This window comes from Theropithecus gelada, chromosome 6 (assembly GCF_003255815.1).
Source record: "Theropithecus gelada isolate Dixy chromosome 6, Tgel_1.0, whole genome shotgun sequence".
NCBI classification, from domain to species: domain Eukaryota; kingdom Metazoa; phylum Chordata; class Mammalia; order Primates; family Cercopithecidae; genus Theropithecus; species Theropithecus gelada.
This window is the reverse complement of record NC_037673.1, coordinates 34,417,921-34,440,686: the sequence shown is the minus strand read 5'-3', so window position 1 is coordinate 34,440,686 and position 22,766 is coordinate 34,417,921. Positions and strand designations below refer to the sequence as shown.

Below are 22,766 nucleotides of genomic sequence, written 5' to 3'. Positions count from 1 at the left end.
CTACTTTAGACCAAGAAAATAAAGTAGAAAACTGAGAAAGTGTTTTGATCAAACAGGTCATTTTCCACAAGTAGGTGGGCCATTGGGAATGTGTCATTAAGGACTGTAAAAACCAAACTCAAGACAGTTCCCTGGGTCCTTAGGAAGAAGAAAGGTGAAACTGGAGGAGCTACTAAAAACCACCCCAAATCAGCAGACACTCCTTCTGGGCTTGTGAATGTCAAATAAAACAACTACCACTCAAGAAAGTTGTTCTGAGGCAGTCCCTGAGGGTTTGCAAGCCTGCGCCCTCCCTGCAAAGTATCCCATGCTGGTTGTGCAATTCCCAGGAGGAATACTTTCCCTCTCTGCTCAGCAGCGAATTAATCATACAGTTCCTTGCTTTCACACGACTAGGCCCCACATTGTGGGCTTTCTGATGGAAAAGCTGAGCCACATGGGGCTTAAGCAAACTGAACGAGGATCTTGATTTAAAACAATTTATTATATTTTAAGCCCTAAAGGAGAAAAACTTCTTTCACCTTCCCAGAATCCACTCTGATCTCCAAAGTGGAATGCATGAACTCTATGGGTATGCAATATGCCATAAGAGTGTGAGGAGGAAATCAAAATTTCTCTATTTTTTTTATCTGAAGCCTTTTCCTATTTTTATTACTATTTATAATATTACATAACACATCAATACTGTTGTACACAATCTATTTAAAATACACATATAAAAAGTAATTCATTGTTTGCTTAAGTTTCTTTTAGTGATAAGGGAGCTGTCTCTTGAGTTTGGAGACCCCTGCTCTAGACAAATATTTTCCAACCTTTTCAAGTATGAAAGAGCTCTTTTTATATTTAAAAAAAACCACATGGCTTCCTCCACTTGTGATAATTATTTTCACAGCCCATGAGACTTGAAAAAAATCATATTGACAAAAGTACTATGAATTCAGTATCAGTAACACTTTGAAATGAATTTACGTTTACTAAGTCTAAGTACATCCTCTTTCATGTAAAAAGAACACTGTGTATAAGATTATTGTGTATATCCATGAAGGATGCTTCACAGACCAAGTCACTTCTCTGTATCTGCCGTCCCAAGCCAAGGATAACACCCTTCTACCTGCACTGACAGTGCAGCAGTTTTCAAGGTTCAAGGCAGAGGGGCAGCAAGGCCTGCTTCTGGAGCCCAAGATTCAGAAATTACAAGAAAATATTGATGAGATGGCAAAATGAGTCCAAAGATTGTCCAACAAACATATCAATCATTTTGCTTTAGTCTGGGTTGGGATTCTATCACTGATGTCTGCTACACTGACTCAGGCCAGAGAAAATCTCCTCAGAGCTACCCAATCTTTGGAGGTTGTTATTGTCACCAGAGAGCAGTCACCTTTGATCATCATCTATATTAAAGCAGTTACTGTGGCATGGTGATTAAAAGAGCAGGGTCTAGAGTCACACTCTCCAGGTACAAATTCTGGTTTAGTCATTATGACTTGAACATCCTTATGACTTGAAAAAGTTACTTAATCTATCTGTGCCTGTTTATTCACCTACAAAATGGTACTGAAAATATATCTTGTAGAGTTGTTGCAAGGATTAATTTAATACAAAAAAGGATTAAATAGTGCCTAAATGAAGTGAGTTTGAAGAAATATTAGCCATTATTATTATTATTACCAACGTCCATCTTCTCTCATTGAGTAATTTACTACATTTGTACTTATTTTGAACATTTTTCATAGTGCTGTTTACAGAATCTTTGTAAAAGGCTTGCATTCTCAAATGCAGACTCACTTCAGGTAGGTATCAGGCTTCTTGTGGGTCAGATTACCTGGTTTTTATCATTCTCTGTTGTTTCTGTACCAGTTTTTGTGTCTTTATTTTAACCAACTAGACAAAGAAGGCAGAGCTCATGACTTAGGCTTCTTTTGCTGGATCTTGCAACATTTGTAACATAGCCCCAATACCTGGAAGATTCCCAGTAATAATAGACTGACTAAATTACTGTTTCATTAATAAGCAGAATTTCAGAAAACTGCTGGTCCACGTTACCATATTTTCCTTCCTGAACACTTGAAAACAGTGCACCACTAGTTACCAAACTACCCTGATGATCTCTGCCTGCCCTTTCTCCGCTGCTGGATCAATAGGCTTATTAGGATCATCATCAGGGCAGTGGGCGAACAAGCCAACCAACTTTTATACACTCTGCTTGCAAAAGCCTCACATTCTCCTGTGAATCCCATTCCATCAATTACTCCATTAAAAAAATCTTTAAACCCTCTCTTCTAACTGGCTCCTTCCTCTTTGCTAAAATCTTCTTGTAAAATCATCTTCACTAGCCTACCGGTCCCTATTGCTTCCCTTCCTCCCTGGGATCTGGCTTCTCCTCCAACCATTATGGGGAAATTATTCTTCTGAGGTCCCCTCAAAAACATCCTAATAAATGAATCCAACTGCAGTTTTTCAGTCTGCATTTCACTGCAGCATCAGACACCCTTAGCTGTTTGGCACCCAAGGTACTGCACCAACCTGCTTCTCCTTTATAAACTTTCTGTAATTGATTCTTTGCTAACTCTTTATCAAGGTCCTTTGTTCTCTACCATTAATGTGTCCATTTTCCAAGTTTTTCTGTTTCTTCCACTTCTCTCTTTCCTTCTTGCAAGTTTTATCAACTCCTATTACTTCAACCTTAGCTTCCGTGCTTATAATTTACCATTTCCCCTCTTTAGTTCTGGTCTCAAATATTCCTCCATGCTTATGCCTTTCCTTCTCTCCTCCCAAGTTCTGGTCCCAAATTTCCAGCACAAGTGAAAATGTATTACAGGTTGAGTATCCCTTATCCAAAATGCTTGGGACCTAAAGTGTTCCAGATTTCAGATTTTTTTTTCTGGATGGGGGGCATTTTTGGATTATTTGCAGATAACCAATCGAACATCTCTAAAATCTGAAAATCTGAAATCCAAAATGTTCCAATGAGCATTTCCTTTAAGCGACACATCAGCACTCAAAAAGTTTTAGATTTTGGAACATTTTGGATTTCAGATTTTCAGATTAGCAATTCTCAACTTGTGGATTCTCTATCACAATTTCAAAATCTATACATAAAAAAACTGGACTCAGCATTCCTCTCCCAGTCTACTTCCTTTCTGACCTACTTCTCTCTGAAAATGGCAATTTCAGGGGCCCAAAACATCACGGCCATCTTTGGGCCTCACTGTCACTCAACCCCAAATCGAACACCAAGTCCTGCCAACTCCTCCTTAATGGTCTCTGTCTTTTAATAATCATTTTTGAACAGGAAACACATTTCTATAGTTGAAAAGTTAAAAATTATATGAAAAAGTAAACACTGAGAGGTCTCACTTCCAATCCTGTTCCCTTTGTCCCCAACTACCATCTAAGTAACATATTTTGTTTCATTCTTGTGTACTCTTCGGTGTTTTTTATGTAAAAATAAGCCTACATTCTCATTTCTTACTCCCTCTTTCCTACACAAAAAGAGGCATATTATAAACACTACACTGCATTGTGCATTCTCTTTTCCCTAAAGAGATCTTTCCCTATATGGAGATTCCTCATGTTCTTTTTTAAAATTCCATATTTCCCTTTGTGTGTATATACTAGTTTCCTGTTGATGGATACTTGCTTGTTTCCAATCTTTTACTATCATGAACGATGCTGCAAAGAATAATCTTGTCCATGTTATCAGTGTGTATTTAGGAAAGATTCCCAGAAGCGGGTTTCTGGTTTAAAAATAAATGTATCTGTCTTTCGTAGACTCTTGAATCCTTACCTTCTCACCCATTCTCTCTGGCAGCCTAGTTTTAGACTCAGATGACTGAGATGGCCTCCATTCCATCACTGCTGGATTAACCTTGCCAAAAGTACACTTTGACATTTTTATCATCCTGCTGGAAAATCTCCACTAGTGCTCTTTGCCTATCAAATAAATTACAAATTCCTTAGCCTGTATTTAGAACCACACCATGGCCTGTCCAATGTACCCTTCTCCTTTCCAGGTTCATCTTACCAGTCCTAACCTTGGCCAGGCAAGGCTGCTTACTGCCGTCTCCACAGACGTGGCACTTTCCTTCCTAATGCCTTGGCCCACACCATCCTTTTCAACAGAAATGCCCACCCCTTCTTCCACCTACCCAAATCCTACTCCTTTTTTACAACCCTTGAATCCACCTCCCCCTTGAATCTATCAACTCAGCCAGAAATGATTTCACCCCACCTTCCTGAAACCCATTATTTAAATCAATTACATGGCATTTACCTTATAATGCCTTCCCTCATAGTTATGTCCCTAGGTAGTTCACCTTCCACACTAAGTTGTAAAACCTTTGAGGGCTTCTTTACATTACATTTCCCACAGTGTTCTTCATGGCATTTCCCATATACAGGTTTCTCACTAAGTACTCACTGAATGACTGTTTATTGAGAGAAATCAGCCTTTTGGCTGCTGGAAAAGGCCCAGAGTGAAATGAGCAAAGCAGGGCTGATGACTATAAAACATGCATGGGTGCAGTGAGGCATGAACACACACAGACACACACATCCGCCTACACAGGAGGCCAGCTTATATAGTCTGTCCACTTTAAAGCAGTTAGAGGATGAATGACAACCACACCGCGTGGAGCTGAGCAAGCACTTCATCTCTCTTGAAGATCTGCCCTTTTTCAAAGCCTTACTTACTCCATGGACCAGACACTAAAAAGACACTAAAAAAAAGCTGAAGTGAAGAAACTGAAATAAAAGCTTAAGTGAACAAACCAAAATATGACTGAAATAAGAGGCACTAGGCTATTCTCAAAGAAAGCTTACAGTCACAACCTATTCTAAAAAAAAAAAAATCTAGGCTGGTATCAGAAAATCTGGGTTCCAGTCTAGGCTCCATTACGCCACATGGACATTTCATCTGACCAGCAAGCTGCTTTTCCCATCTAGGAGAAACAAACAAAAAAGTCTCTTGTACAGGAAAACTTGTATCTCCTCCAACTTATTGCCCCAACGTAGTTCTCTATTCATGCAGCAGGAAAAACTGTCAGTTAGGGAGGAAAGGTTTTATCACCATCTTTTGTGGTATAACCTGTTCACTTATCTTGACTTAACTTGGAATCTAATTGGAAAAGTAAAACTCAAAGGCAGTTTGTGGCTCATTATGGAAGGGGTTGATTTCAGAAGATCTAGGCCAACCTCCTTCTAGACCTACCCTAGTCATCTTCAAGGCAAGACAGAGAGGGCAGCATCTGGCCTTGCCTAGTTTCAGAGAAATCTCCCTCTCAAATGCCTTCCTCTTCAGTTCAAGTTCATCACCTCAAGTTTGAATTCCAGTGAAAGACTCTTAGCTAGTCTCTGTGAATCTGGGCTCTCCCAGGGCCCAAGGAGTGTACTTGTCTCTACCAAACCAAGTTGCAATGACCTCCCAACTGCCAAATCCATGGGTCTCTCCTCAGCCTTTACCTTATTTGACCTTCCTCTATCATCTGAACTGTTGAAACCACTGTTGCACTTCTTTTCAAAACCCTCTCTCCTCTCTTGGCTTCCATGATACGGCTCCTCCTGAGTCTTCTATTTTCTTTGCTGGCCCCCCTTTATCCTACCCATTCCCAAAGCTCTTGCTCTCCAGTCTTCAGTCCTCTATTCTCTTCCCCTCTCTTTCTACACACTACTCCTTTTTTTTTTTTTTTGAGACAGAGTCTTGCTCTGTCACCCAGGCTGGAGTGCAGTGGCATGATCTCGGCTCACTGCCACCTCCACCTCCTGGTTCAAGCAATTCTCCTGCCTCAGCCTCCTGAGTAGCTAAGACAGCAGGCATGCACCACTACACTTGGCTAATTTTTGTATTTTGCAGAGATGGGGTTTCACCATGTTGACCAAGCTGGTCTCAAACTCCTGACCTCAAGTGATCCACTCACCTCAGCCTCCCAAAGTACTGGGATTACACATATGAGCCACCACACCCAACCACTACACACTACTTCTGATCAAGCTCCTCCACTCCTATGGCCTCAGCTTGCTCCTGTGTGCTCATCTCTCCCAAACTAACATCTTTCCTGAGCTCTAGACCTGCTTTCAGTTGCCTACTGAACATTTCAATACAGATGTGATTCAGCCTGTCAGAAACCAAACTCAGTAGCTTCTTCCCCCTTCCTCCATGATGTGGTTTAGCGGTGTCCTTACCCAAATCTCATCATGAATTGTAGCTCCCATAATCCCCGTGTGTCATGGGAGGGACCCAGTGGGAGGTAATTCAATCACAGGGGCAGGGCTTTCCCATGCTGTTCTTGTGATAGTGAATAAATCTCACCAGATCTGATGGTTTTATAAATGGCAGTTCCTCTGCATGACCTCTTGCCAGCTGCCATGTTAGATGTGCCTTTGCTCCTCCTTGGCCTTCCATCATGATTGTGAGGCCTCATAAGCCACGTGCAACTGTGAATCTGTAAACCTCTTTTTCTTTATAAATTACCCAGCCTTGGGTATGTTTAATTAGCAGCATGAAAACAGACTAATACACCCCACCACTTGGTCTTTCCCTTTCATTCTCGATTTCAGCTAATTGTCCAGGTCATGCCTGCTTCAACTTCAATTCTTCCTTGTCCTTCCCACTCCATACTGAATGGGGCACTAAATGTCACCAATTCTGCATTTTAGGTTATCTTTTCTGCATTCCAACTGCCATAGCCAATGCCCTCATCGACTCTCATCTGGGCAGGATAACAGCCTAACTGGTTTTCGCCTCTTCTTTCTCTACCAGTCCAACCCATACTGGAGTCTCTCATTTTATAACACAAGATTGATTATTACCACCTCACTTCAAACCTTTTAATAACTCTCCAAACTCCCTGATATCTGGGCTCAAATTACCTTTTCAGTCCCATTTCCAAGCATGAGCTATCTGTCCAAAGGTGTCTTCTATCCTACCTTAATCCCCTGGATCTACATAGAAGCTACAATATTCTGTGTAAGGAGTTTTGTACAGAATGCCATCCTCTCACTTCCTAAGCCTTAGATCAACATGTATAAACGACCAACTTTGTACTCTCTACTTCTCCCCTCAAAATCTACTCAGGGGCCAGGTGCCATGACTCACACCTATAATCCCAGTACTTTGGGAGGCTGAGGTGGGAGGATCGCTTGAGGCCAGGAGTTTGAGATCGGCCTGGGTGACATAGAAAGACCTTATCTCTACAAAAATAAAAATATAAAAACTAAAAAAGTCTACTTGATAAAACTATTCTCATTCTTCAAAGACAGGACAATATCACTTTCTCTCTGCAGCCTTCCCTGACTTTCCTCAATGGCAAAACCACTGAACTGCCTCATTTGCACTCTCCAGAATTTTGTTCCTGCCTCAGAATGGTACCTATCCTAAGACCCCTGTATGTTCCTAGAGCATAGGGACCAGCAATATTCATTTATGTATCCCCAGCACTGAGTGCAAGTGCCACCAGGCTTATAACAATAACTCCATAAATACTGAAGTAGTAAATCCCTAAATTTGACTCTTATCATGAAGACAGTAAGTTTCTGAGAAAATCAGTCTGATGGGAATAGAGAGATTCCAAGTAAGGAAGCATGGAACCCCACTAGGGGAAGATTCTTCCTGGTGACTCTCAAATCTCCTAGAGGTAGCTGCCTGCTCTGCCAGTACGTAAAGACATTCTCCTCTCCCTAGCCATGGCACCTTATTTCAGAACACAACACATGTGCTCTTAAAGCATAAAAGGGCCTCACTGTGCCCCCACTGTGACCCACAGCATCACTGTTCTAATGCTGTGATCTCAGCTACTCGCGATCTTGCCACATCAATAAATGAATCTAAAGTTGCATTAAAAACAAATGGGTGTAAAAGCGCCTATAGAGCCCTAAGAAGGAGAATATATTCTGAGATCAATAACTGAGAAGTGAACTGAATTTTAATTTTTTCAGAAGCTTTGCTTTCTGATATCTAGCCTCATTATGGCCTAAGTATATTGCTTGCCTTTTCCTGTAGCCTTCAAATCACTTAAGCCCATAAAGCATTTCATTTGTATTACAAGTTAGGTCCCACTTCAGACTAAGGTCCCAGAGGTACTTGAACAATCCTTAGGCCAGCGGCTCACTTCTTAAGCAGTAATATGCCATCCATATTGTGTACAAGGGACTGTTCTAGATCCAATGAGACCAGTTCCTGCCCTGAGAGAGCTTCTGTGTCAGAGGCAGAAGCATTTAAAGCACATATGAGCACAGTACAATGAGTTCCATGGTAGAAATGTATTCCGTCCACACAGGGTGACATGGCTGGGCAAGGAACAGAGAGTCTGGAGCTGGCTATGTCCCTGGTTCCAGAAATGTGCTCTCGCCTCAGTGTATCACCCAATATTTATTCAGCCTCTACTACAAACTTTCTACTCTCATGGAACTTTCACTTGGGTTCAGTTTTAGCAAATAGATTCCTGTCTTACTCTCTTATACTAGAGTACCTTCCAGAAGTACCATTTCTCTAGGATGAGGGCCCTACCTTTCGCTAAGCCAAACCTTCCAGGAACTTGACTTCTACCTTTGAATTCAAGTCCCATTATTGGGTCTGCCTCCCTGATGCTGAGTGTACATCCCTGCCTGTCCTTCCCCTGTTGTCCTCTGGCTGGAACCCCTGATACTGTCCTTTGCCCGCTGTGCCCCAGGGTCCTCATCCATAAGCTGAGGATAAGAATAGTACCTCCCTCCATGGAATATTGTGAAGATTAATGAGACTAGGTTGGCACATGCTAAATACTCAATAACTGTCATCATCTTTATTATCTTTATTACTAAGATCCTTGCCACACTGTCTCCCTCATCCATGGACTTTCCTTCCTGATAATGTGTGAGCTAGGGGAAAGAAGGGGCCCTCCTAGTCATGTCTATCCTCACTGAGGTTGTGAGGGCTCAGTTTAGCCTTCAGAGGCTGGCCACCCAAACCCAGCTGGGGAAACCAAGTACCTCTCAGTGTCAAGTAGCCATAAGCTAGGTTGGTCAGAGCTTGTGCGCATTTCCAGTGATGGTCCCCAAAAATAATCCGAGAAAGGATGGCACATCGAATCAGCTCCTTGTTTGCTTGAGTATTCTGTAGAGTACAGAAGTGATTATACTTTTTGGAAAGGAGGAGAAGTCTCCAGCCCATGGACTTATCACTGGAACACAGGACTGAATTCACTTGTCATCTTTTTTCTCTCCTCTTTCTTTCTCATCCTGTGTCCAATCCATCAGGTCTGGTTGGATCCACATTCCCCCTAAATCCTAAAACCAAGCTCTTCTTCTCATTTCTGCCATGAGTACCTAGTCCAGGCCACCCTCATCTTTTACTTGGCTGGCTACAACAGCCCCTTCCAATTGCTTCCTCTCTGGCCCCCACAGTCTACTTTCTACGTAATAGCCAGAGTGACTTCTTTTAACCTTTTATCATGAAAAAACTTTATTAGTATACAAAATAGCATGAAGAATGAATATGTAGCATGATCAGTGATCTATTCCTGGCCAATCTTGTTTCCTATCTAGACCTCTCATCCACCCATCCTCACCTTAAATTGAAGCAAATCAGACATTCCATTGTTGCCTCTATAAACATTTCGTAAGTACCTCTAAAGGATACGGACTTAGAAACATAACCACAAAATCATTATCTCATCAAAATATTAACAATAATTCCTTAAAATCAAATATCACAGAAATCTAATTTTTAAAATAGTTTGTTTGACTGTCCACATTGTGAGATCAGTCTCTTTCCATCTGTAGGTTACCTTTCCATCTCTAATTCTTTTTCTTACAAAGTATTTGAAAAAGCTGAGTCATTTGGTCTAGTATTTCCCACAGACATAAATTTTGATGACTGCATCCTCATGGCGTCTCATCATGTCCCTCCATTCTCTGTTCTGCCTTTATAATAGTAGTTGGGTTTAGAAGTTTGGTTAATTTCAGCTTTGAATTCTTTTTTTTACAAAATGACTTCATGGTTAGTGGTATGTTCTTCCAGCAGAATAGATCTACTATCTGGTTGTTTTTTCTTTTTTTCTTTTTCTCAGATATTAGGAAAACTACATGGAAAATTAACAAAAGATTATAAAATGCAAATATATATTTCTATCATTCCTTCTTCATACATTTGCTGGAATAATTCTATAAAGAGAATTTCTCCTCCTCTACTCTTTGGTTACCCAATAGTACAGTTCATATTGGAAAGGCAGGACACATGGTTTATCCTTGCCCTTTACTAGCTTTCAGAAAAATGAATTTGTTCACTCGCATCCTCTAATTGTGACCAAATAGCTTGTTATTATTATTAGAAACTTATGGATTTTTAAACATATTTTATGTGTTTATAACTTAAGATGTAAATTAGATGGTGACTTTCCTATTCAAAATCCTCCAACAGCTTCCCGCTTTTTCTTCTTAACAGAATTCAAAGTCCTTACCATGGCTTCCAAGGTTCTGCACAATCTGACCCAACCCCAATCACCTCTGGACTTCATTTTCCACCACTCTCTCCTCCTACTCCATCTGCTAGAACTATACTGACCAGAGGTTCCTGAACATCACCAACTAACTTCCAATGCAGGGCTGTGCACATGCCGCTCCCTCTGCTCGGGACACTCTTCCATGTCATTCACTTTCTCATTCCATTTTCACTTTTCTTATCAACAGGCCTGTTTTGGCCACCTTATCTAAAATAGATGCCACTTCATCACTCAATATCCCATTACCTATTTTACTTTTTCTTCATAGCACTTATTTCTATCTAATATTGTATTAGCTATTATTTTTGTTTGTCTATTATCTCCCTGAATAGAAGATAAGTCCCTTGAGGACAGAAGTTTATTCCTCATGTTCACTGTTATCTGCTCAGTACACACAGGTGTAACACGTTCCGTATTTGCTGAATGAATCATTTATTAGCAAGGTTAAAGATAGGTTGGGGGAAATAATCCTCTACCCCTATAGAAGTGACAGGTACAGCTCTCTAAGAAATCACCGAACTGCATCTTCACATCATATATTTCAGTGACTTTGCAAACACAGCCAATATGGCTGGACCAGTCGATATGGTCAGGCATTTTTTTCCTGGTAAAGTGAAAATAGCACTTCAAGGGACCAAAAAGCTAAAGTTTCAGCCCTGGTTCTAATGTTTGTTTACTGATTGTGTTGCTTTGGGGCAAGTCACTTTGATCTCAGCTTCCTTTTCTGAGATTTGGAAACCTGTATCATCTACCTCATGGAGTTACTGTAAGGAAAAAAAAATAGTGTCAAAATGATTCAGTGTTGTTAAGTGCGATCTAAATGCAACCCGTTTGAAGAATAATGTACAGGTAACTGAAGTAACCCATTTAAAGAGTAATGTTAGATAAGATACAGCAGTACCATACGTGATTCCAAGGAATGCACTCCTTCCTGATTCCTGTCTCCTACCCAACTTCATGTTTTACCTGAACCCTGCTCAAATATACAGAAGCAAGCAATGGTAGAAGGAAACTTCCCCTGATGCTTCCAAAACATCCATTTAGTCAGCATTTTTTAGAGTTCACCATGGGCTGACCACAGCAAATACTAAGTTCTCTTTCGAGGAAGAAGCATCATGCCATGAAAAAATCACTAGAATGGAAGACCAAAGCTTTGGCTCTGGACATTGTATATTCATCCTCGAACTCCTTGACTCGGAGAAACTGGGACAACCAATATGGGCTCCAGATGTCATCCCAGCACTACTGCTGCTGATGTGGCATCCCCTGCCCTTCAGGGCTAGGAGTACTGGGTTGGGTTTGATTTAAAAAACAACAACAACAACAAAAAAAACTGCTTTATTGAGCTATAATTGACATGCAAATAACTGCACCTGTTCACTGTATACAATTTGATGAGTTTGGGATTTGAGTTAGATTTCTCTCCTAAGATCTAAATCTTTGTCATTATCCAATCTGGCCAAGGGGTTTTCAAGCCTTGAAAACCCTCACTTACACTCCATGGCAGATGGTACTTGTCCGTTTTTAGAAATGATTCTTCTCGCCTCGATTTGTGAATCACTAATGGGTCCAGGCCAGGTTGATTGTCCTTTGCAAGGTCCTCAGGTCATATACACAGATAAATTTACAAATATCCATCTAGAGAGATACTTCAGAGGCAAATGATAGAAAAAGAAACCTATCTAGATTACTTTTTTCCCTTGGCTAGGAGGATCCAGGAAGTCAAGGTACAAACTCTTCTGTTGATAAATCATGTTCTGGAAGCAGGTGGGTGACTGTGTTCTAATAATGAGAGTCGATGTCTTGCTGTCTCAGTTTCCTGGATTTTGATTACTCATGCTTACACACCTGCTCTGAGATCTTTGACTCAAGTCTTGGACTTGCTCTTAGAAATGCATACTTGGAATCTTTGACCTCCACTTCGACCTTCTGTTTCTGGCCCTTTAGTGTATTTATGATTCCACTGTAATCAAGGGCATCTTACCCATATCCTTTCCAGGCTAGAGCTTAGACCTGCCTGACTGCCTGTTCTCAACCTCCTGCGTTACTATCCCAGCCTTTTTGTTACCTAAGAGACAGCATCCTGAAACCTTCCAGGATGGATATATATATACACATACACACACACACACACACACGTATATACATACATATGTACGTATTTGTATATATATGTACATACGCATATATGTGTGTGTATATATACATATATACACTTTTTTTTTTCTCTTTGAGACAGAGTCTTGCTCTTGTTGGCCTGGGCTGGAGTTCAATGGCATGATCTCAGCTCACTGCAACCTCTGCCTCCTGGGTTCCAGCAATTCTCCTGCTTCAGCCTCCTAAGTAGCTGGGATTATAGACATGCCCCGCCATGCCCGGCTAATTTTTGTATTTTTAGTAGAGACGGGGTTTCACCATGTTGGCCAGGCTGGTCTTGAACTCCTGATCTCAGGTGATCCGCCTGCCTTGGCCTCCCAAAGTGCTGGGATTACAGGTGTGAGCCACCAGGCCTGGCTTTTTTTTTTTTTTTTTTAATTTTAAGTTAAAGGTAACAGCAACAAAAATAACCAAATGAAAATTTTTAGGTTTTTCAAATTTTTATTTTATTTTTTTAGAGACAAGGTCTCATTCTGTCACCCAGGCTGGAGTGCAGTGGCACAATCATGTGCTCACTGTGGCCTCAATGTCCTGGGTACAAGCTATCCTCCTGTCTCAGCTTCCCAAGTAGCAGGCTCCCTCCACCATGCCTGGCTGCTTTTTAATTTTTTTATAGAGACAGGGTCTCACTATGTTACTGATGCTGGCCTCAAGAGATCCTCCTGCCTCGGTTTCCCACAGTGTTGGGATTACAGGCATAAGCCACTGCACCTGGCCTAATTTGTAGTTTAAAGCTAGGAGCAGAAATGCCCCAAGGAGGAACAGACAATGAACCATGCAGATCTAACTCAAATCCCAGCACTACTGGAACCAGAAGGTGGGCTGGCTACCTAAGTATGCTCTGCTTTGTTTCCTCCTACTTACAAAGAAAGATGACACCTTCCTCTATTTCATACGCTTCAATCTGCATCTAAGGCATAGCTTCTGTAATCATGAACATATTTTTAAATGGAAGCAAAATTTTTGTGAGTTTTTTGTTTTACCATTTTTTCCTTAATCAGCTGAGCTACTTTCTTCTGGGATTGGGCTAATTTCTCTTTGGGATGAGACATACAGTCTACGGCCTTCTCCGCTTCTTTAGCTTTAGTTTCCTCTTCACTCTCTCCACATCCACTGGTGTGATACAACTTATCTGTTTGCTGGTGAGCTGGGATCTCGGTTTGCTGTGACCTGTAGGTATGAGAGAAGGGATTCAGAATTTAACCACCTTTGCCATCTCAAACAAGGTAAAATTGAAGGCATAGCTCTCGCAGCTGAGGGATAGGGACATGCTTTCTAACATAAACTTGAAGGAATAAAGCTAAACTCACGTCACCCTCAAAGCTTAGCATTAAGACAGCAATGTGGTGGTTCAAATGAAGCCTAGTTATAGAGGTGCAGCTCTACTGCTTACTAATCACATGACCCTAACCAAGTTATTAATTTAGTTCTCTGTAAAATGAGAATATGAATGCCTACTTGATGAGGTTATGGGATTAAATGAGATAATACTCATAAATCAGTTAGCACACTGTGTGGCCTTTACTAAGTGTTCCTTTCATGTTAGCTATTAGTATATCATTAGCTCCAGGACAGGACTGCTTCTAGAAATGAGGGTGTTGAACTGGAAGATCCCCAGGAACATCTGTGTTCTAAAAATCTGATCCAAACAAGGAAAGAAAATGGATATAATGAAATAAGGGAAAGGAAACCAACATTTTGAGGCTAGACTTTGCATGTCTTCTTTCTCATATCTTAAAAGCTTCAACATGTGATGGCCAAGAAAAGAGGACATGGGTCCCACCAGAGAGAGTGAGGGAACCCTATACTACATCAAGTGCAGGGCCAGAGGAGAAATATCCTTAGCTGTGTTAAAAAGAACTATATCCTAACATCGCCAGAAAAATCAGTAAAGTGCTACAGAAGAAACAGAATTTTGAGATCTTAGGAGCAACAACAGAAATTTTAAGTATAAATAAGTCTCCCAAAGGACTCATCTTTGTGCTCACAATAACTCAAAAGTTCAGCCACTGAGTAGTTTTGAAAATAAAATTTACCTTTCTTTTCCAGTGATTGCTTAAATTGTGAATGTTCAATGTGTAAATAAAAGAAAAATTCAGAAAAGCACAAAAAGCTTAAAGAGTGAATGTTCAATGTTTAAATAAACGACATTCAGAAAAGCACAAAAAGAAAGTAACTGCCACGTGTAATCTTTTACACCAGGTTTGAAAAATGACATGCTAATATTCTTCTAGAGTCCTATTCTAATTAACTTATCAAGAGGCACATGGGCAAACCAGGTTGTGTAGATAGGAAAGCAACATTTCTTCAGGCCCAAGCGCAGGCAGGCTTGCCTTCTGCCCACAGCTGAGCATGCTTTCAGTAGACAAGCTAACTTGATGGGACAGCCAAGGAAGGTTGGCGATGCGACCTGATCAGAAGACAGGTGATAAACTTCCTTTTCTCTGCCTGGTGAATTCCATACTCCACCTTCAAGATGCAACTCAGACGTCATCACTCCTGGAAGTCTTTCACTGGAGTAGCAATAAAGGCAGCCTCCAAAGGGCTTTCAAAAATTTCCCCCAAACCGCTAGTACACTGTGGGGTTTTTTTATTGTTGTTTGATTTTTTTTTATTGTTGTTTATTTGGCTTGTTTCTGAGCATTCTTTGCCTCCTGGCAAAGTAAACTCCACCAGGGCAGGGGCTGAGCCTCATTTGTTTCTGAAAACCTGATATCTGGCTCACAGTAAAAACAAATAATGGCCTGTTAAATGATGAAAAAATGAATGAGAAAAGAATGTGCAGTTTTTAGAATGTTTGAAAACTATTGAGGAGAGAGGAAATCTGTGGCAAGAGATCATAAGTCGGCTGACTCTGGGCATGCTGCCTATAAGCTAGCCCTGCTCTGCACGGAGCAGTTAAAAAATAAAAAAGAGATCATACCTCAATAGAAAATTTTGCTTAAGCTGCATATTTCACAGACCTAGAGCAGAAGTTAAATCTATTGGAGTCACTAAACAGATTGCTAATTATGGGTATTAAAAATTATAAGCCCAAAGTATTTTAAGTTAAGCCTTGAATAACATTAAGGTAAGACCGAAGGTAGCAAACTTCAACCTTAGGGACTTCAAAGGAATGATAAACATTGAGGTCTTGACAAGTGATTTGAGAATGTAAATCCCTGAATTAGCTTTGAACGTCGTGTTATAAAAGGTGAGAAAGATGGCTGGAGAATCCTGACCAGTCAGACATCTCAAAGGATGGTCAGAATAAAAAGAAGAGGAGGTTGAATGGAAGGTCTGCCTTGCCAGGCTTATAACTTATTCCATATGTTACCATCATAAATAGGAATTCTGATTAGTAATGTTCAATATAAATTATCTGATTATTTCCCAGATATTTTACTGTGAACATTTTTATGAACTTCAGTTGTTATAGTCACATAACCCTTAACATCAAGATATTTTATGAATTTAAACTTATGCTATCCAGATGGGGCACAGTGGCTCACACCTGTAATCCCAGCACTTTGGAAGGTCGAGGTGTGTGGATCACTTGCGGTCAGGAGTTCGAGACCAGCCTGGCCAACATGGTGGAACTCTGTGTCTCCTAAAAAATTCCACAATGAGCCCGTAATCCCAGCTACTTAGGAGGATGAGGCACGAGAATAGCTTGAACCTAGGGGGCGAATGGTGCAGTGAGTCAAGATCATGCCACTGCACTCCAGCCTGGGTGACAAAGCAAGACTCTGTGCAGGGAGCCAAAGGCCCGTGGGACGTGATCAACTCAGCATTCCACTGGAGACGATATGATCAAACAGCAAACTGTTTATCATGAATGCAGGATGTGAGCAAACTCACCAGTGCTCCTGCTGACAGAAGGTTTGCTGGAGGCAATCACTCCCTGGCGCTGAGGTTATCTACTGTGACATCTAGAGCCTGTTGTTCGAGGAATGCAGTCTTGCAAGCCTACTCTGGACTGAGCAGCTGACCCCTCTTCCACCCCCCTTCTCACCATCTCTTTTGCCTAATAAATATGGAGGGCTGTGTACAGCTCAGGGCCCTTGTCCACTAGAGGCAAGGTGCCCCCTGACCTCTTCTTCCAAATATACTCTTTTGTCTCTTGTCTTTTATTCCTGCGTTCACCCCTCCTTTGTTCAGTCCACCAGGGATCATGGCAGGTTACATAGGGACCCCCAAACAGCGACAGAATCTCGTGCTCCACAACTCTGTGTCGAAAAAAAAAGAACAAAATGCTATCCTATATGGTAACTACTAGCCACATGTGGCCATCAAGCACATGAAATATTGCTAGTCTGAATTGAGATATGCTGTAAATGTAAAATATGTGCTGTATTTTAAAGAGTATAAAAAGATAAAATATTTCATTGATAATTTTTGCATATTTTGTATATATTGAAATAAAGAAAATACAGTATTGAAATTAAATTCATGTGTTTCATTTCACCTTTTAATATGGGTAGCAGAAAATTTTAAATTACGTATGTGGCTTGAGTTATATTTCTATTTGATGGCACTGGTATAGAGCGATGGTTCCCAACTAAGGATGACTTTGCCCCGAAGGGAAATCTGGCAGCGTCTGGAGACAGTTTTGCTTGTCACAACTGGAGCTAGTGCTACCGGCATCTAGTGGATAGTGGCCAGGGATGTGGCTAAAAATCCTATAGTATATAAGACAACCCTCCACAACAAACAGTTATCCAACCCCAATGTCAATAGTGCAGAGATTGAGAAACCCTGGTATAGAGAATGGTTAAAGAATGGACTCTAGCTGGGCACAGTGGCTCATGCCTGTAATCCCAGCACTTTGAGAGGCTGAGGCAGGAGGATCACTTGAGCCCAGGAGTTCGAGACCAGCCTAGGCAACATAATGAGAACCCATCTCTATAAAAATGTAAAAATTAGCCAGTTATGGTGGTGTGTGCCTGTAGTCCCAGCTGCTCGGGAGGCTGAGGTGGGAGGATCTCTTTAGCCCAAGAGGCCAAGGCTGCAGTGAGCTGTAATTGCACCACTGCACTCCAGCCTGGGTGACAGAGCAAGACTGTCTCTAAAAGCAAAACAAAACAAAACAAGAATGGATTCTAGAGTCAGAATGCCCAGTTTAAATACCACTTACTAGCTGTGCAACTTTGGGCAAACTCCCTAACATCTCTTTGATTCATACTCATCTATAAAATGTACCAATAACAGTACCTCCTTCACAGGGTTTGGGGGGATTAAATCAGCTAAGATGTTTAAGGTACTTAGAACAGAGCCTGGTACAAGTATGTGCTCAATAAGCATTAGACAATATGAAAGTTTTATTTACTGTTTCATAAAACTTAATTTTCTCATTAACTTTGTTATAGCTAACTCTCTACAACTTTGCCAATCTTGTTATAACTAATCTATTTTTATTTTAAAAACTTCTAAAATTTCCTTAAGTCAGGAAAAAGCAATCTTCTATCATGCATAGGTTGTAAATACAAACAGATAATGTAGCAGAATCATTATTAAAGCACATCACAGAAAGACAACCTTCTTTTTTTTTTTTTTTTTTTTTTTGAGACAGTGTCTCTGTTGCCCAGACTGGAGTGTAGTGGTGCAATCTCAGCTCGCGGCAACCTCTGCCTCCAGGTTCAAGCTATTCTCCTGCCTCAGCCTCCTGAGTAGCTGGGATTACAGTCGCACGCCACTACTGCACAGCTAATTTCTATATTTTTAGTAGAGACGGGGTTTTACCATGTTGGCCAGGCTGGCCCTGAACCCTTCTCTTTTATATAATGTTCATGCAAAGCTCCTCACCCAGGTTTGCCTTAAGCAGGAGGTCCCAGTGTTTCAGCCCAGTGAGTACCTGTGATGTCAAAATTCTGTGATACTTACATACGGAAGCAGAAATCCCAGTCGATGTCATTGCTAACAGTTGGGATACGGATGGGGCTGGCTTGCATCTTCTTCCTATCAAGAATCAGGTAAGGTCAGCTTTGGGAGAAAAGGCTGGGTGTCTGTTCTATTTTCCCCCTCTGGGATGCTATTAACATTAAACTAAAACTGCTCAAATATATAACCCATCCTAAATCCACAGACTACGCATACTCAGATATGGAGACCGCTGGAAGACAGACGGTCTTTAATTTGCCAAATTAAATGTCAGTTAAATTTATTTCCCCTAATTTCAACTCCACCCTACTTCTCCAAAATCCCTGGCCTTTATGTCTCAAAGCAAGCACATTTACAGCTCCTGGGTCATCAAAACTATGGTCACCTACTCAACTCAGATATTGTTTTTGCAGGTCTGACGGCATGATGGATTTAAGCAAAGCAACCAGTTCTCAGTGGTAAACGAAGCACAGTGTGTTGGTTAATTCTGCTTTTTTTCGCTGGGGTCATTTCACTAATTAATAGCAGATTCTAGTAAAGGGGTCACAAAGCGGGTACAGAGGCTCACGCCTGTAATCCCAGCACTGTGGGAGGCCGAAGCAGGTGGATCACCTGAGTTCAGGAGTTTCAGACCAGCCTGGCCAACATGGTGAAACCCCGTCTCTACTAAAAATACAAAATTTAGCCCGCTGTGGTGGTGCACGCCTGTAGTTCCAGCTACCCAGGAGGCTGAGTTTGTAAGTATCACAGAATTTTGACATCACAGCCGGGAGGCTGAGGCAGGAGAATCGCTTGAACCCGGGAGGGGGAGATCGCAGCAAGCCGAGATCCCGCCACTGCACTCCAGCCTGGGCGACAGAGCGAGACTCCATCTCAAAATAAAATAAAACAATAAAATGAAATTCATGTGTCTGTTTTAGTTGTTGCTGTTAGATGATGGGGGAAACCTCGGAAGCACATGACGAAAAAATGTGATTTCTAAATACAGTATTTGTGAAATTCAACTCTCAAGGAAGGCTATGCCAGGCGCTTAAACCAAATCCAAATCGAACGCAGTTATTTACTGAACGTTAACATCCACCAAGTAGCCTCTCATTTCACCCTCCAGAAATCACTCATTCCCGCCGACCCCTGAGTGGCTTTCTGACCCAGGCTCCAGAGCATCCACTAACCGAAAATCAGAAAGGGAGACTCACTAATTTCTCTTTTTAACCTCCACTTTAAACACTATGCCCACAGCAAGGCGTTCTGATCTCTCAAACTTCCGGACTCTGTTCCTATGATGTTCCGCATGGCCCTGAACACTAAACTCTGGTCCCCCGCTCAGGTACGAATCGCTCCTCTTTTCCTGCTGTGGTTCCGCGGTCACTCCGTTAAGCCCTGACGCCACAGGTCGGGCTCTGCTTAGCACTGACCCTGCTGTGGAGGCTCTAAGAGAACGCGCGAGTGCGCACAGCCCACCTTGCCCAAGGCGGGGAATCCACGCCCCGGAACCAGCCTCCCCGCTCCCTCAGCCCGACTGCGCGGCTTCTTCCCGCTGCGTCGCCTCCTGATCCTGGCCGACCTCGGTCCGGGCGCCAAAGCGGTGCCTCGCAGAAGTTACACAGCCTGCGAGGTCCCCTTTATCTTCCGCAACCCAGGTTCCGGCCAAGGAGACCATACCGTTGCCATGGGGACGGAACGCTACGGGCCTGCTGGGAGCGCCTGTAGCCATAGCGACGCGGGGGGCTTCCGGTTCGGAGAGTTCCTGTTGGCTAGAGCCTACAGCAGCTCTTACGGCACCCTCCGCTTTCCCGTCCCCGCAGGCTAGACGCTCACGGCCTCCGGCTCGCCCCAAAACTGGCCTCTGCATATTGCATCTCACGAGACCTTACCACTCGGAGGTGAAGGCATAGGAAGAGAAGATACATTCCGTCCAAAGATGGAAGGGAGCACTGGGCCCCACGACCCTACCTATTTAAAGCTGCGACATGTGCGGGCTGGATTCGGCGACGATCCCTTGCTACGGAGCACCACCACAGCTCCTCGGGAGTTTTGTTTTCGTGGACCCCAGAGGAAAGGCTTAGATATGGCTGTTGACTGTGCTGGCATCGTCTGTTCTACCCAGTCAGATTGGAGCTAGGCCTGGTTAGGAAAGCGGATTGCAGGAAGTGAGTAGGCTAAGAAATCAACTACTCTAAGATCTGCTAATGGTTAGCTGTTCAGCGAGGGAGTCGGGCACATTTAGCACTTAGCCCTAAATAATGCAGCCATATCTTACCCCTTCGTTGGCCTGGAATACACAGTGTCTGGAATACACAGTGTGTGTAATGCACAGAAGGAGCAGAGGCAGTTGTGGCCATACCCAAACAGCGCCAGCTCTTAACAACGCTATGTTGAAGGATGTTATTATGAAACCTATCACAGACTAGGCCTATGGCAAGTCAAGTTGGAGTGAATGTGTCCCAGTTGTTTTCAGAAAAGAGCAGACTAGGTAGAGAGACAAGGAGAACATTGAGAATGTGACAGATGGTATTTACGTTTGGTGTTTGTTATTTCCAGCTCGAGGATGGAAGTTTAATTGCCATTGATCCAAGACTGCCAAGAAAGCCTTTCTAGGGTTAGCTTGGAGGAGTTATTTAAATGAGTTTGCTTGAATATCTCTTAAGTAAAGCCTGTATGGTCTGTTAACTCAAGATTTAAATCAGTACCTTCGAGCTCCATAGTCACAATTTTGGAAAGATTCCCCCACTTCCTCGTTTTTCCTAAGAAAACTCTCAGCATGGAACAATGATGACAGCAAGGAACTTGATTTCAGAATGTCAAGGTTCTGGTTCTGACAAGTGTGTGGGTCCCAGTTTTCTTGCCTATACAGTGAAAGTACTTGTACCACTTAGTTTCTGAAGCTCCTTCTGGTTCCAGGTTTCTGTAAGGGGTAAACGATTTTTGTGACTCCATGAACAGTATTTAACATGTATGGCAGTAAAAAGGAAGACTCTGTTTCCTGTTCTCCAACATTTATTTCTCTCACCCCTTGTTAAGTTGGTCATCAAATTGAAAGGTTTTAGTGTTCTTTCATTGTGGGAAGTGGCTATGGGATTGTTTCTAAGTATATTAACGGTAATGTCTCTCTTCTAAACTTTTGCTTTTGCTGATAATTGTGAAGGGAAGTGGAACCAGAACAGACACTGAATTCCCATTCCTGAAGCTAACGCTCTGATTCGGCCTCCATTTCATTAGCTCTGACCAGAAGCACGTTGCCTGCATCTGTAAAAATTATAAATCAAAATAAAAGAACTTTGACGACTTTTTTTTTTTTTTTTTTTTTTGAGACGAAGTCTCACTCTGTGGCCCAGGTTGGAGTGCAGTGGTGTGATCTTGGCTCACTGCAACCTCCACCTCCCTCCCGCATTCAAGCAATTCTCTTGCCTCAGCCTCCCAAGTAGCTGGAATCACAGGCCAGTACCTGTGCCACTACCGTCTGGCTAGTTTTTGTATTTTTAGTAGAGACAGGGTTTCACTATGTTGGCCAGGCTGGTCTCGAACTCCTGACCTCAGGTGATCTGCCTGCCTCGGCCTCCCGCAGTGCTGAGATTACAGGTGTGAGCCACCGTCCAGCCAGAACTTTGAAGACTCTTGAAGTTCTGTGGTATTTTCTTTCCTTGCCACATTAACCCTGTCCCCCAAATGTAAGCTTTAGTTGTAGTATATACACTTTTTAGGTTTGTTCACTAACTCTGGGATGGAATCCCACTAATCGAAGTGGATAGTGCTTTTCCACTCTGTGTATTCACATTCTCTCCCCTGATCTGGAGGTAGAGGTGGCAAGTATTGCTACTGCAGAAATTGCATAGAGGAAGCAGTCTGGAGAGTTTTCTAGGCTCTTACAACCCCAAATCAAATATGATTATCTCCAAACTATTCTATCTCCAGGGACTGTGAAATTTAAGGCAAGGAAATCCAAATAAACTTTCTCTTGGAACACATTTTTATGGCCTCTCAAGAGAGGGTTAGATGCCTTGCTTCTGAACTCCCGCAGTATCCTGTCCACAAGCTCCTCATGATTCTCACATTGTACTGGCCTTTCTGTTTATTTGCAAGTTTCTCCAGTCTCCATACATCTATCCTTCCACTCAGACAAAAATATCTGTGGAATACCTACTATGTGCCTGATAATGTTATAAGCAGTAGGAAAGCAAAAGTGAACAACTAAGAATGATTTTGCTTTCCAGGAATTTCTGTTCTACTAGATGAAGAAAAACACAGCTGCTAGTAAACAATAGTGTCTCTGCAAGT

The 22,766-nt window shown here is 42.1% G+C and overlaps 1 protein-coding gene across 1 annotated transcript in view; it reads right to left on the bottom strand.

Annotated features, from left to right (window-relative positions):
- The window catches only part of TTC23L (tetratricopeptide repeat domain 23 like), a 43,425-nt gene extending 23,341 nt beyond the window's left edge, over positions 1-20,084 (bottom strand). Inside the window, exons 1-4 of the mRNA XM_025388640.1 lie at positions 19,953-20,084; positions 18,495-18,569; positions 13,616-13,802; positions 8,965-9,088 (exon numbers count right to left, since the gene is read on the bottom strand). Of these exons, the coding sequence (XP_025244425.1) occupies positions 8,965-9,088; positions 13,616-13,802; positions 18,495-18,562 (379 nt within the window). The 5' untranslated portion in view covers positions 18,563-18,569; positions 19,953-20,084. The remainder of the gene's footprint in view (positions 1-8,964; positions 9,089-13,615; positions 13,803-18,494; positions 18,570-19,952) is intronic.
- Positions 20,085-22,766: the final 2,682 nt, after the last annotated feature.